We start from the raw sequence: 12,213 nt of genomic DNA, 5'->3' as shown, positions 1-12,213 counted from the left end.
CATCTTAATACCATTTAGCCCCCAACATTTCCTGGGGAATGTCAACGTGTAAGGCACTGCAACAGGTGTAATGGAAATGAAACTGTGCCTGATTTGAAGAGACTTACAGCCTGTAAGCAGTGTGTATGTGTGTACATATATATACATATATACAAGTAATTATATCATTGGTGTATATTATTGGGAATGGGTAGATGAGATTAAGCTACTGGTAAGCAACCATGTGGTTCCTCTGGAATTCCTGTCAAATTATTTTCTCTCTTGCTTAGGTCCAGTTTATAGTTATACATTTTCTATGATCTGCAGGGTTTCGTCATCATTATATATACTTACTAGAGATGCTCTTGATGTTCGTGTAGCAAAGTGATTCCATTATTAGTTTGCTTTGCAAATGATTCACCTAGATATTCAGACTTAACCCTAGTCTTACTTGTTTTCCTTTCTCATGAAAGCAGGTGGAAAAGAGATGAAAAGAAGCAAGAACCAAGAGGGAGTTTAGGGAGTTTATGTAGGCAGATAAGAAAATATAGCCGGCACAAGGTTGAAAGGGGTAAGATAACATTATAAAATAAATAAGTAGCAATTATTTGGCATTTGTAGAGATTTCTACCCATGTGATATCACTGAGTAGCATTCATACCACACTCATATAATGAAGAAGTTCCTGATTCCTTATTTTATCATTATATATAGAATTATTATCAGTTTTGTTTGCTCTGGAATAAAGATGTTGGAAAAGATGATTAATAATAGCTATCATTGCCCCGGCTGGTGTGGCTCCATGGATAGAGTGTGCGCCTCCAAACCGAAGGATGGTAGTTCGATTCCCAGTCAGGGCACATGCCTGGGTTGCAGGCCAGTTCCGAGCAGGGGACGCACAAAATGCAACCACACATTGATATTTCTCTCCCTCTCTCCTTCCCTTCCCCTCTAAAAATAAATAAAATCTTAAAAAAAATAGCTATCATTTATAGAGCACAAACTATGGGCTCTACAGAATTATCAAGTTAAATCCTCACACCAACCTTGTGGTAATTACCATTAACCCACTTTACATATGAAGAAATGAGGACAATTACTACTATGATAATAAGTGGTGAAGTCGGCTTTTAAGCAAAGTCTGTTTTGTGCCAAAGTGTGTGCTCTTAATCACTATTACTATACTGCTGAGGAGAGATGACTCCTACCAGTTTTTTACCATAAATTCTTCCAAGAACTATAGACCGGAGAGGGTTGTAGATTACTTCGGATTGTCTGGGATTTCAAAGTGGACTCAAACTATTTTTGTCTAAATAGATCCCACCAAAAAATTCTAGATTGTATTGGTTGGCCTGTTGAGAAGAGCCACCCACACTGACCTCATCTTGGCTGGCGAATGAGAGGTGAACCATGCCCTCCTGTAGCTCATTTCGTCTTTCCTCGGTGCGCACTACTGAGCCCATTTGATTGAAAATCCTTCCAGCCTGTGGCAGAAGGCAGCAGTTCGAATAGCAAATTTTATTGAAGTGTGTTTTCATGATGGTCACGTTTAATCGTTAGGAATATCCAAACTCAAATGAAGTTGTTCTATTCCTTTTGAATCCATATGGCTCTCAATAAAACACTGTCTTTTAACATTACTTTCTTATGTAAAAAAGGAAGATAACCCTGGCTAATGTGGCTCAGTTGGGGCATTGTCTTGTAAACTCTGAGGTCTCCGGTTTGATTCCCAGTCAGGGTACATGCCCAGGTTGCGGGTTTGGTCCCCAGTCGGGGCATGTGCAAAAGGAAACTGATTGATGTTTCTCTCTCACACTGATGTTTCTCTCTACCCCTCTTCCTCCCGTCCCCTCTCTCTAAAATCAATAAGCATGTCCTTGGGTGAGGATTTTAAAGAAAGGAACATAAATCATGCTGGATCTCCAGAGTTTGTCCTTTATCAAAATCTAGAAGTTTAATTTAAACCACCCTTTACAGAAAAGAGAGAAAAACACCATCTTAGATTTAATAGCCCTTTAGATGCGCAGTAATTGTAAATTTCCAAATTTGAGTAACCTTTGATTATCCTCACGCCAGCCGTGAATGGCAGTGTTTCAGAACCAGAGTTGTGTTCTCGGGAATTGCAGGGATAAAAGAATTTGTGACGATAAGAAACCTACAAAAAGACTTTAAATTTCCAAATACAGTTACCAGGGATAAAACCGATATGCCAATATTCCACCAAAAGTATAGCCGTTACACCTCCTCCACCTCACAGTGAAGATGATGGCACTCAAAGCGCCAGAGAGGGTGTGGAAATCGAGGGTTTCTACAGTGCAGTGCGTGTGTCTCCGCAAGTTCATCACACCATTCTCAGCACACTTTCCGTGACTGCTAACCGGACTCTTTTAGGCCGTTGCCTACTTTGTCCATCATGGAGCCCAGTCCCAGCTCTGCCTTATAGAAGAAACTAGATATGTGCCACTACAGCCACAACAAGTAGAAAATGCTAGGTAATTTCTCTGGTTATAGTCACTTTCAAATACAAGTAACCTTTCTCTTTGGCTGGTGTGGCTCAGTGGGTTGAGTGCCGGCCTGTGAACCAAAGGGTCACTGCTTCAATTCCCAGCACATGCCTGGGTTGTAGGCAGACCCCCAGTCAAGGGTATGCAAGAGACAACCACACATTGATGTTTCTCTCCCTTTCTTTCTCCCTCCCTTTACCTCTCTAAAAATAAGTAAATAGCCCTGGGTGGTGTAGCTCAGTGGATTGAGCTTGGGCCTGGGAATCAAGCAACCATGGTTCGATTCCCATTCAGGGCACATGCCTGGGTTGCAGGTCGGTTCCCAGCAGGGGACACACAAGAGGCAACCACACATTGATATTTCTCTCCCTCTCTCCTTCCCTTCCCCTCTAAAGATAAATAAAATCTTTTTAAAAAAATAAATAAAAATAAGTAAATAAAATATTTTAAAAATAAAAATAAAAACAACATCCTTTCTTCCATGACAGCAAGTTCTTAATTGCCAATCTATATCTTTGCCCTTTGTTTTTAAAACCCTATTGTCTATTTTTTATTATTCTCCTACTTAAAATATAGAATAAGCTTAAATATTAGCAACTTGCATATCTCTTCTAGAATAATAAAGAAAAAGACAAAATAGTGGCTAGGAAGAGTAAGAGTCACATTTGTGTTCTTCATGGAAACTGAGGCTTAGGTTAAATTGAGCCCTCTAGATTTGTAAACCAATCCTTTTCCTTCTCTCCCACTGAAGTTTCAAGAGCCACTCCATTTGACAAAAGAGGAGAAATAATGGCATCTCTTTAACCATAGTACAGGGAAGAAAGTGAGAGCTACGACAAGCCATCTGTAAGATGGTGATAATAATACTGCCTACCACATAGGCTTGGTGTGATGAGAGAACAATTTAAGAAATGCTTTCTTGGAAAAGTATCTAGCAAGGTACTAAGCTGTTTTTATGTATATTAAACTTTTTTTTTAAGTTTTCTACTTATTTAACTTTAGAGAGGGGGTAGACAGGGAGAAAGAGAAGGAGAGAAACATGAATGTGTGAGTGATACATCAATCCATTGCCTTTCATGCGCACCCAACTGGGGACCTGGCCCACAACCCAAGCATGTGCCCTCACTGGGAATGGAACCAGTGACCCTTTGGCTTTCAGGCTGGTGTTCATTCCACTGAGCCACACGAGCCAGGGCCATATATTAAATTTTAACCAAAAATTTTCTTCACGAAGTTAAACCACCTGTCCCTGTGGTCTTGTCAAAATTTTTATGAGGCCATATGATTCGCTCTGTATCATAGGGTAGAAAGTCACCCCAAGAAACTGAGGTTCCAGAAATGGAGCGTTTTGGCAAACATGGTTGTGTCTCCTAGCCATTGCACAGTAGGGTTTTTATATCAACACACATCTGTGCTTCTTCAGGGCAAGAATGTCTCAAGGCTCAAGTCATTTTCTTGTTCTTTACTAAGTAATTTATTATGGATGTGTATCAGATTTTGAATCCTGGCCTCTTAACTTTTACAGACTATATAGGTCAGAATATAAAAACAAAAATACAGCACACTTACTCTTTTACATAAGAAGGTGAGAAGAACATTAGGGGACCAGTGCATACTGCTTTTCCAGACAACATCAGGCACATTCAGGGTGGTACAGCTGTAGACTGCACTGGTTTTTCCAATGCCCTAATTCAAATTACTGTCCCTTCACAACTACTCCAAAGTTTGCTTGCCTAAAAATTAATTTAATATGTTCATGGATTTAAATGGTCAGGAATTTGGATAGATCGTAGTAGGAATGTCAAGTCATTTTCAAGTTAACAGTTATTAAGATCCTGCATCGGGTTATGTAGTTTTATTGTATCAATTTCCCAGATAACACTTGAGGTCCGATAGCTACCTAATACCCTCCAGTATCATGGAATGGTTATACAAGTTATTTTCATCAAAAACAAAAGGATGTACGGTGCATCTGTGTGCATTTACCATTTGCTGGGGGCTTTAGGAAAGAAACGGAAAAGGACACTTTCCAGTTTGTGATCCTAGAATTAGCGTGTGCAACTGTGCATGTGATGTGCAAATAACTCATTGCACATGAAAGAGACTCATAAACTAAAGATACAAGAAAACACATACTTATTAAACAGCTTTGTGGTAACATTTACATGCAGCAGTTTTATAAAGGAGGCATGGCATATCACAGTTTTACAGATGAGGTTACTAAAGCCCAGATTATTTAAGTAACTTGCCCAAAGTTACACAACTACATAGGTACCTGGGATTGGAGGTCAGATTCACTTCACTTCAGCCTGCACATTAATTCTGTCCTCTATACCATGCTGGCTAATTTAATCTTTGGAAAAAATGCAAAGGGAGGATACAGATTTTGTGGAATTATGGCTAAGAGGAAATAAAACATAGAGCCAAAAAAAACAATTTAAAGGTAAAAAACATTCAGTGGCAATTATCAGTCATAATACGTGCTGCCAGATTTTTAGGTAAAGACATTGAAACATGAACCCAATGTGCATTGGACTCAATGAGGTCTTTATGAGCAGTTGTTGATTTGCCCGGGGCCTGGGGGAGGGTTTTGGAGTCTCTGAATCAGTTGAACATTGTGAACTCTTCTTTCCCTGAAGAATCCGAGGCAGTTGTTGAAACCAAAATGGAGAACAAACCCGCCTCCTCAGATTTGCAGAAGATGCAAGAGAAACAGAAAGTGATCAAAGAGCCAGACTCCGGAGTACCCGTTGTTCTCATTACAACCCTTCTGGTTATTCCGGTGGTTGTCCTGCTGGCCATTGCCGCATTTATTCGGTGGAAAAAATCAAGGGCCTTTGGAGGCAAGTAAAATGAGTCCCTTGGACTTGGAACCTTTTGTGTGTGTTCTCTGCCATATTCGATGTCATTGTCTATGTTCCAAATATTGTGTATAGTTAGTGTCACAGTAGAAAATATATCTGGAGCCTCAGACATTTGGATAATTAGATTAAAATATAACTTTTAATATTGCCTTTTAGCAACGGGCTTAAGCCTAACTAATATCTCCACACTATACAGATAAGCTCAGGCAGGGTAAATTAGCTGAAGGGGCAGGAAGAAGCTCCCTGCTGTTAGAGAGAGTCCCAGTCCTCAAAGTAGTGGGGGAGTTACTTGGGAGTTGTAATTCTCCCCACCTGCTGGTCCTGGCTCTAGCTCTTAGCTCCTTGACCTTGGGCAAGTTACTTAATTTCTCTAAGCCACAAGTTTCCTCATTTGTAAAGTGAGAATACAAAACTCATTCAGGTTGTGTAAGGATTAGATGAAATAATGTACGTAAAGGATTTATCTCAGTATGTGGTACCTAGCATTTATTATTACAGAATAATCATTGGTAGTAAAGTAATAACCACCATAAAAAGCCAAAAAATATACTTGTGTTAAACATCAGCTTTCTCAGGAAACCACCTGAGAAACAAGCCATTTGGGAGTTTTGAAGTGGTCACAAATCAGGCCATCAGCCTATTTCTGTAACAAACCCTTTGGGAGTTTTGAAGTGGTCACAAATCAGGCCATCAGCCTTTCCTGACCATGCAAGGCAGGGTCCAAAACTGCAGTCCGTCATTTATCAAATCATTATCATAGTTCAGAACCCAGGAGCTGAGTTCCTTTTAGGACATGCAAACAAATAATTCCACCCGTGATTCTCACCTCTCAGGAGTGGTCCCTTGGCTGGGCCCCCAGGTCCTAGGGCAAGAATGTACAGCTACGTCTGGAGGGAACCCATGGGCCAGGGTAAAAGGTGGCATTTGATCAAGAAGCAGCATCTGATTCGATCTCAGGCCAAGGCGGCCGTGGCTGGCGTTCAGTGCCCCTGGCACAGTCCTGACACAGAAAAGGACACAGAAACAGAAATGAGAGGATTCAATTTAATAGGATGTAAAAGAGGGTTTTCCCAGGACTTTCTTTTACTTTTCATCTGCACTCAATAAAGCTCTGCACAAATACAGTTAACTGCTCCTCCGGGAGACTGCTGTTGAGCCTCTGCTATGGGTAGGAACTTGGTAAACAGGGACAAAGATAAAAAAAAAAAACCAACCTCAGTCATTGTTTTCATGGAGTTAGATGGCAGCTTCAAACGAGAGTTTTGTGTGTTTACTGGTTTACTGATATATCTCCAGGACAAATAACAGGTCCTGGCACTAGGGGTCCAATAATAATTGTTGGAAGAATGACCAAAGAAGTAAATGGAGCTCACAAAATAAATGACGTGTAGAAAAGAGATGACACATGAAATTGGTAATCAAGGGTGGTAAGTGCAGTGATAACTACTTACCAGGAGTGTCAGGAACATGAGGGGACTGGGGACAGGTAGCAGAGCAAGAGAGTCGGTGAGCGACCTACCCAGGATGCAGGAACAGCTGTGGAGTCAAGAAAGTCTGGCTTCTCCTGTTTGCTGTTGAACACAGGTGACCCAGCACCATCACAGAGTGCGAGTCCACACAAGTGTGTTGGGAAGGCAGAGACCCAGGTGGGACCATATGAATGCACTATTACGCAGTCACATTTTATTTAGAAAAATTGTAGTTTTATATATTACAATCTGGCACAGTTAATTCTAAAAGGAAATCAGCCTCATACTTTTTCAACATTTGTTCTTGATCTCATCCAATCTATGAGAGCTTTTAGTAACCCTCATAAAGGACTTGCCATTTATCCAGCACATTGCTATTGCATGTGAGCTCCACACTGGAGACTGTGTGGGCTCAGGGGGTGAAAGACCAACTAAGGGCTGTCCTGGACCCTTGCAGAACTTATAGTCCGATGTGTTGGCTTTCTAACAGTCTTAAGTAGACTCCTCTTCCCTTCTTTCCTATTTCCCTCCCAGCCCACTCTGCTGCCTCTCCTTTGTTATCTGCCTGCTAGCTTTCTCGGTAGTGCTGCCTCCCTCCTTGGTTATCGACTTCATAGAAAAGCCTCTCTGAAGGCCTTGCTGCCCCGACACAGCTCTTCAGGAGGCCGGAGGTCAGGCCAGAGAGTGCAGGGAGATACCCAGCAAAGGGAAAAATGAAGTCCAGCTGGAGGTCCACCTCCCCATGAGGAAAGAACGTTGATCTTTCATGGAGATGGGCAGCCCCATGAGGGACATTTGAGTCACCTCGTGCGATTGAAAATACTCAGGGTTTCAGGTCCTTTGCCTTCATGTCAGTCACATGAAGGGGAAATGATGTGCACGAATCACAAGCTTTCTCAAACAGGGTGTTACTGTTCTTCATAGAAAGACAAAAGCCTAAGGCAAAGATTTCTAAATTATAATGATGAAAACTTCCCAAATTTTACAAATCACTGGTATTTTAGTTTTGTCCTAATAAAAATAAGTAATGTTTATTGAGCACCTATTGTCTACTCAGCAGGCGCTGTTCTGCATACATTAGGGGCAGCACCCCTCTGAACTGTAAGACAGGCAGAGAGTGTTACTGCTCTCTCATCCTCAGAGGGGAGAACTGGAGCTCAGAGAAGCAGTTGATTGAGACTGCACAGCCTGGAAGAGACGTGGGCAGGACCCAAACCCAGCTGTGGCCCTTATGTGCATCACGGAAATAGACTACTTTTTTTTTTTCTTGGAATTGAATGCAGACCAGAGCCAGACCTTGTTAATCATGTATGAATTCCTGAATTTGACATGAAAGTTGAGCCCATGGATTGAGGAGGGTGATTGGGACTCACTTTGAAATGTGCCATCTTTTTCTAGCAGATTCTGAACACAAACTCGAGGCAAGTTCAGGAAGAGTGCTGGGAAAATTTAGAGGTATGCCTGTGACCTGTGAGAATCCTTCACATTTGCTTCAAAGTCAGCACACTCATGTCTTTTAAAGAGCAAGGAGATCATTTGTATTTTCTCTCCAAAAGCCTCCCAGCGTTCAATAGAGTGTAAACTATAAGCTAAAGCAAAGTGTGCGGCCCTGGCAGCAAATTTCCCAGTTTCCTTTTCCACCTCGCCATTCTGTATTGCTAATTCTCTCCCCCTGCCTTTCATCTGACTCCATTTGTCTTCCGTGAATTTTCTGTCACTCCTCTCAGCATGTCAGTGCTGCCCATGTCATTGTAAAGATGACCTTTTCATAAAGTCACTGAAATGAAGAGCTGCCTGTGGGTGCCAGTTCCCAGAGCCTAGAAAAAGCAGGAGGTGAGAAGTGAATCTGAAATAACCCTGCAGAATCACACAATCCTGGGGAAGTTTGTGTTTCCTTATGCATTTCAGTTCGTGTGTGGAGTGGTACCTTTCTGACTCTGTAGGTCATTCTTTTCTGTTCATCCCCGCCTTCCCATTTTGTTTACCATATAAGAATTTACAAGAAACAGAGAGTCGTTTGTGTAAATTGCATCTCAATTCTGTTACTTGTTTTGTTCAGGAAAGGGAAGTGGAGGCTTAAACCTCGGAAATTTCTTTGCGAGCCATAAAGGCTACAGTCGAAAAGGGTTTGACCGCCTGAGCACGGAGGGCAGCGACCAGGAGAAAGACGAAGACGACGGCAGTGAATCGGAGGAGGAGTATTCTGCCCCGCTGCCCGCCCCGGCGCTGTCCTCCTCCTGAACACCGGGGTCCGCGAGGCCGATGAGATTGATCAGGAATGCCAGATTCCTTTCTCTTTAGCACGTGTAGAGTTTTGTGTATTTAATTGTAAACTGTACTAGTCTGTGTGGGACTGTACACCTTTTATTCACTTCATTTTTGTTTAGTTGGCTTCTGTTTCCCGTTGAAAAGTATCCTAAAAGTTCACAACAGTGCCATTGTCTATATATGAACATAGACTAGAGAAACAGCTCCCTCCCATCACACTACTAATTTGTGGTGGAAGGTTTACTCATTTACACTTCTGAGACTCTTCTGTAGATGTAAATACCGCCATTCTCTGCTTGAACACAGTATTTTCCCATTAGCGCTTCCATTGCCAATGTCTTTCTTTGGTGCCTTTCCTGCTCAGCGTTCTCAGCCTGATGACAAAGCTGCTAAATATCCTATTTTTTTAAAATCACTAGCATTATATTGCAACAAGGGAGAGAAAAAAGTCTCTATTTAAATTCTTTTTTTTTTATTTTCTTCTTCAGTTGGTGTGTTTTGGGGATGTCTTATTTTTAGATGGTTACACTGTTAGAACACTATTTTCAGAATCTGAATGTAATTTGTGTAATAAAGTGTTTTCAGAGCATCAGTTGTCAGAGTATATTTTGCAATTTCTGCATATTTCAGGGTTTTATATATAAATTTTGTATAAATTACACAAGCCACAGATATAGTGAAACCTACTCAATGTCTTCAACCAATAGAAATGTTGGATTGTATTAAAATTAAAAAGATATTTTGTTATGTATCCAATATAAATTAAAAACCAGCCTAAGAGTTAACATACGTGTGTAAAACCAGGCCCTCTTTTAAAATTCAAAGAGAGATTTTGCCTGTTTATCAATCAGAAGGTAAATATTTTAATAAAACATGATTGGAGCTAAGACGAAAACTGTCTCAAATTACATATGCAAATAAATTAATCTGTGTAGATTACTAATAGTTTTCTTTTTTAAAGAATAATCTTAAACCATCTTTTTCATATTCCAGCAATGCAATTTAGTAAGAAGTTGGTAATTTTTATTTTTAGAAGAGACTCTAGAACTGTTTAATTCAGGTGTTGTAGTAGTTGGAATGCTAGTGGTTTAATTGACGAGACTAATTGTGAAAACAGTGCAGGCTCTTTTGCTAAAAATATAATGTCTTTCAGCTATGTTACATAGAAAATCTAATTTAACATAGCTTATTTTCCTTCATAATTGATACCAAAGAGGATCTGTTTTAAAAAATTGTCACTTCTCATATGTTTACTTCACCTTATTAAAAATGCTTTTGCTCTTATTTTTTATTTTTTTGTTAATAGCAGTAGTTTTGTTATGTATGTTTATTATTATTATTTAACTTAGGCTTTCTCCCCAGTAGAAACTTCATGTGTTTTGATTACTGTGATCTTCATTCCTAAAAGAATAATGTATTTGTCCTCTCTCTGACCACTCCCTTGTTTCTGCCCCTTTCACCACATCAGTGGTAATTATGTAAATAACGATGAATGCCTCCTTCTGTCATTTCACCTTCATTATTAGCTGGTGTCCTATAATGACTGAGAGTCTTACTAATTCTCACCCAACTGGCAGCATCTACTCAAGAACATAAAGTACTCCCCTTGTTTTGAAACCAGAGGGCACTGCTCGGCCAAAAAGCAGAGACAGGGGTTGGATTATAATTGTACTTTTATTAATATCAGAGGTCAGCAATCTGAGAAGGTGGTAGGTAAAAATCCTACCATCCACCTTACCTTGAGCTTTCAGAAGCAAGTTTATATAGGGGAAATGTGGGAATTCAGGAGGAGGAAATTCCTATGGGCTCACTGACTTGCCGTTTCTCTTGGGAGTAAGGGGAGGGAGAGCTGAAATGAGAGTCACTCCCCCCCTTAGTCTCTGTGTTAGGTGTTATCTCTCCTTTGCATTTGTATTCCTCTCTTCCCCAGACACTTGTGGTTTATGTTTGTTCTCTGGTTAGAGAGCAGAGGTATAAACCATTCTCTCTCCAGTGCCTTTGGTTAGGGGAGATAAGGTCTTGGGATTCACCAGCTGGTTGTAAATTGCACAGACTGTTTGGCCTTGTTTAATTTTCTTATCTCAGTTTCCCCATTCCACTCACCAAGGAATTTTCCTATCTTCTCACTATCCTGTCTCAGTTTTATTTGTAACCAATATAACATGCTCCCCAAATTCATGGTGCAAATATGGTCAAATACCTTTTATTTTCCCAGCTATTAATTGCTCAAGTCTTTACCTTTCTTATAGCAGAAGATCAATTACTAGCCTTTCAATGTTTGGAATTCCCCTCCTTTCCTTCTCTGGAATTGTCACAAAAATTCCAGATCTCCAAAGGAGAATATGGAGCATGGAATCAGCAAATCTGCAGACACCACCAGGGCACATTCTAGTCCAATTCATCTGCACTGCCGTTGCACTTGATGCCTCATGATATCACTGTTCACGATTGTTCTGTAAACCACTCCTAAGAAAGCCATTGTTTCCCTGCTGCCTGAAGGGTGCTCCAGCCCAGGTGGCCCTCCCAGAGCGCTACACTTGGCCTCTGAGGCTGGGGTTTTTAGTGCTGGGCACTTAGATCACACACACAGCCACCTTTATGGGGGCTGATCCTCATACCTGTGCTGCGCAGACAGCCGTAGCCTGCCTTCCCTCCCCATAATCCAAACTGGAGTTCAGTTTTTCCCTTAACCTTTAGAACTCATAGTATTGTTATCTTTCCACACAATATTGTATGGAAACGCTCTAGAACTTACCTTGCACAACTGAAAATTTATACCTGTTAAATAGCAACTTCCCATTTACTTGTCCCCCTTATATAAGTGAAGTCAAATGGAATTTGCCCTGTGACTGGCTTACTTCACTCAGCATAATGCACTTCAGGTTCATTCATGTTGTCTTACATGCCAGGACCTCCTTTTTCAAGGCTGAATAGTATTCCATTATCTGTTTATATCACATTTTCTTTATTCCATTTCAGTCAGTGGACATTTAGTTTGTTTCCACTTCTTGGCTATTATGAATAACCCATCAGCCCTTTCTGGTGACCACAGATGACCAGAGATGGGCTGGCTGTTGGTACCCTGTGCCTTGCTAAGAGGGAGTCCCTGGTGAGTCTCAAGTGTTTTAA

The 12,213-nt window shown here is 40.8% G+C and overlaps 1 protein-coding gene across 15 annotated transcripts in view; it reads left to right on the top strand.

Annotated features, from left to right (window-relative positions):
• The window catches only part of PAM (peptidylglycine alpha-amidating monooxygenase), a 278,484-nt gene extending 268,811 nt beyond the window's left edge, over positions 1 to 9,673 (top strand). For 5 of the 15 annotated variants that reach the window (XM_037142654.2, XM_037142645.2, XM_053663655.1 and 2 more), the window contains 3 exons: positions 5,123 to 5,326; positions 8,215 to 8,271; positions 8,876 to 9,673. In XM_037142654.2, the coding sequence (XP_036998549.2) occupies positions 5,123 to 5,326; positions 8,215 to 8,271; positions 8,876 to 9,057 (443 nt within the window). In that variant the 3' untranslated portion in view covers positions 9,058 to 9,673. The remainder of the gene's footprint in view (positions 1 to 5,122; positions 5,327 to 8,214; positions 8,272 to 8,875) is intronic. The other 10 variants (XM_037142655.2, XM_037142649.2, XM_037142659.2 and 7 more) reach the window with 5 other exon arrangements.
• Positions 9,674 to 12,213: the final 2,540 nt, after the last annotated feature.

This window comes from Artibeus jamaicensis, unplaced genomic scaffold (assembly GCF_021234435.1).
Source record: "Artibeus jamaicensis isolate MK-2021 breed Jamaican fruit bat unplaced genomic scaffold, CSHL_Jam_final contig_3243, whole genome shotgun sequence".
Classification (NCBI taxonomy): domain Eukaryota; kingdom Metazoa; phylum Chordata; class Mammalia; order Chiroptera; family Phyllostomidae; genus Artibeus; species Artibeus jamaicensis.
The sequence above is the reverse complement of the archived record's forward strand: the minus strand, read 5'-3'. Positions and strand labels throughout refer to the sequence as shown.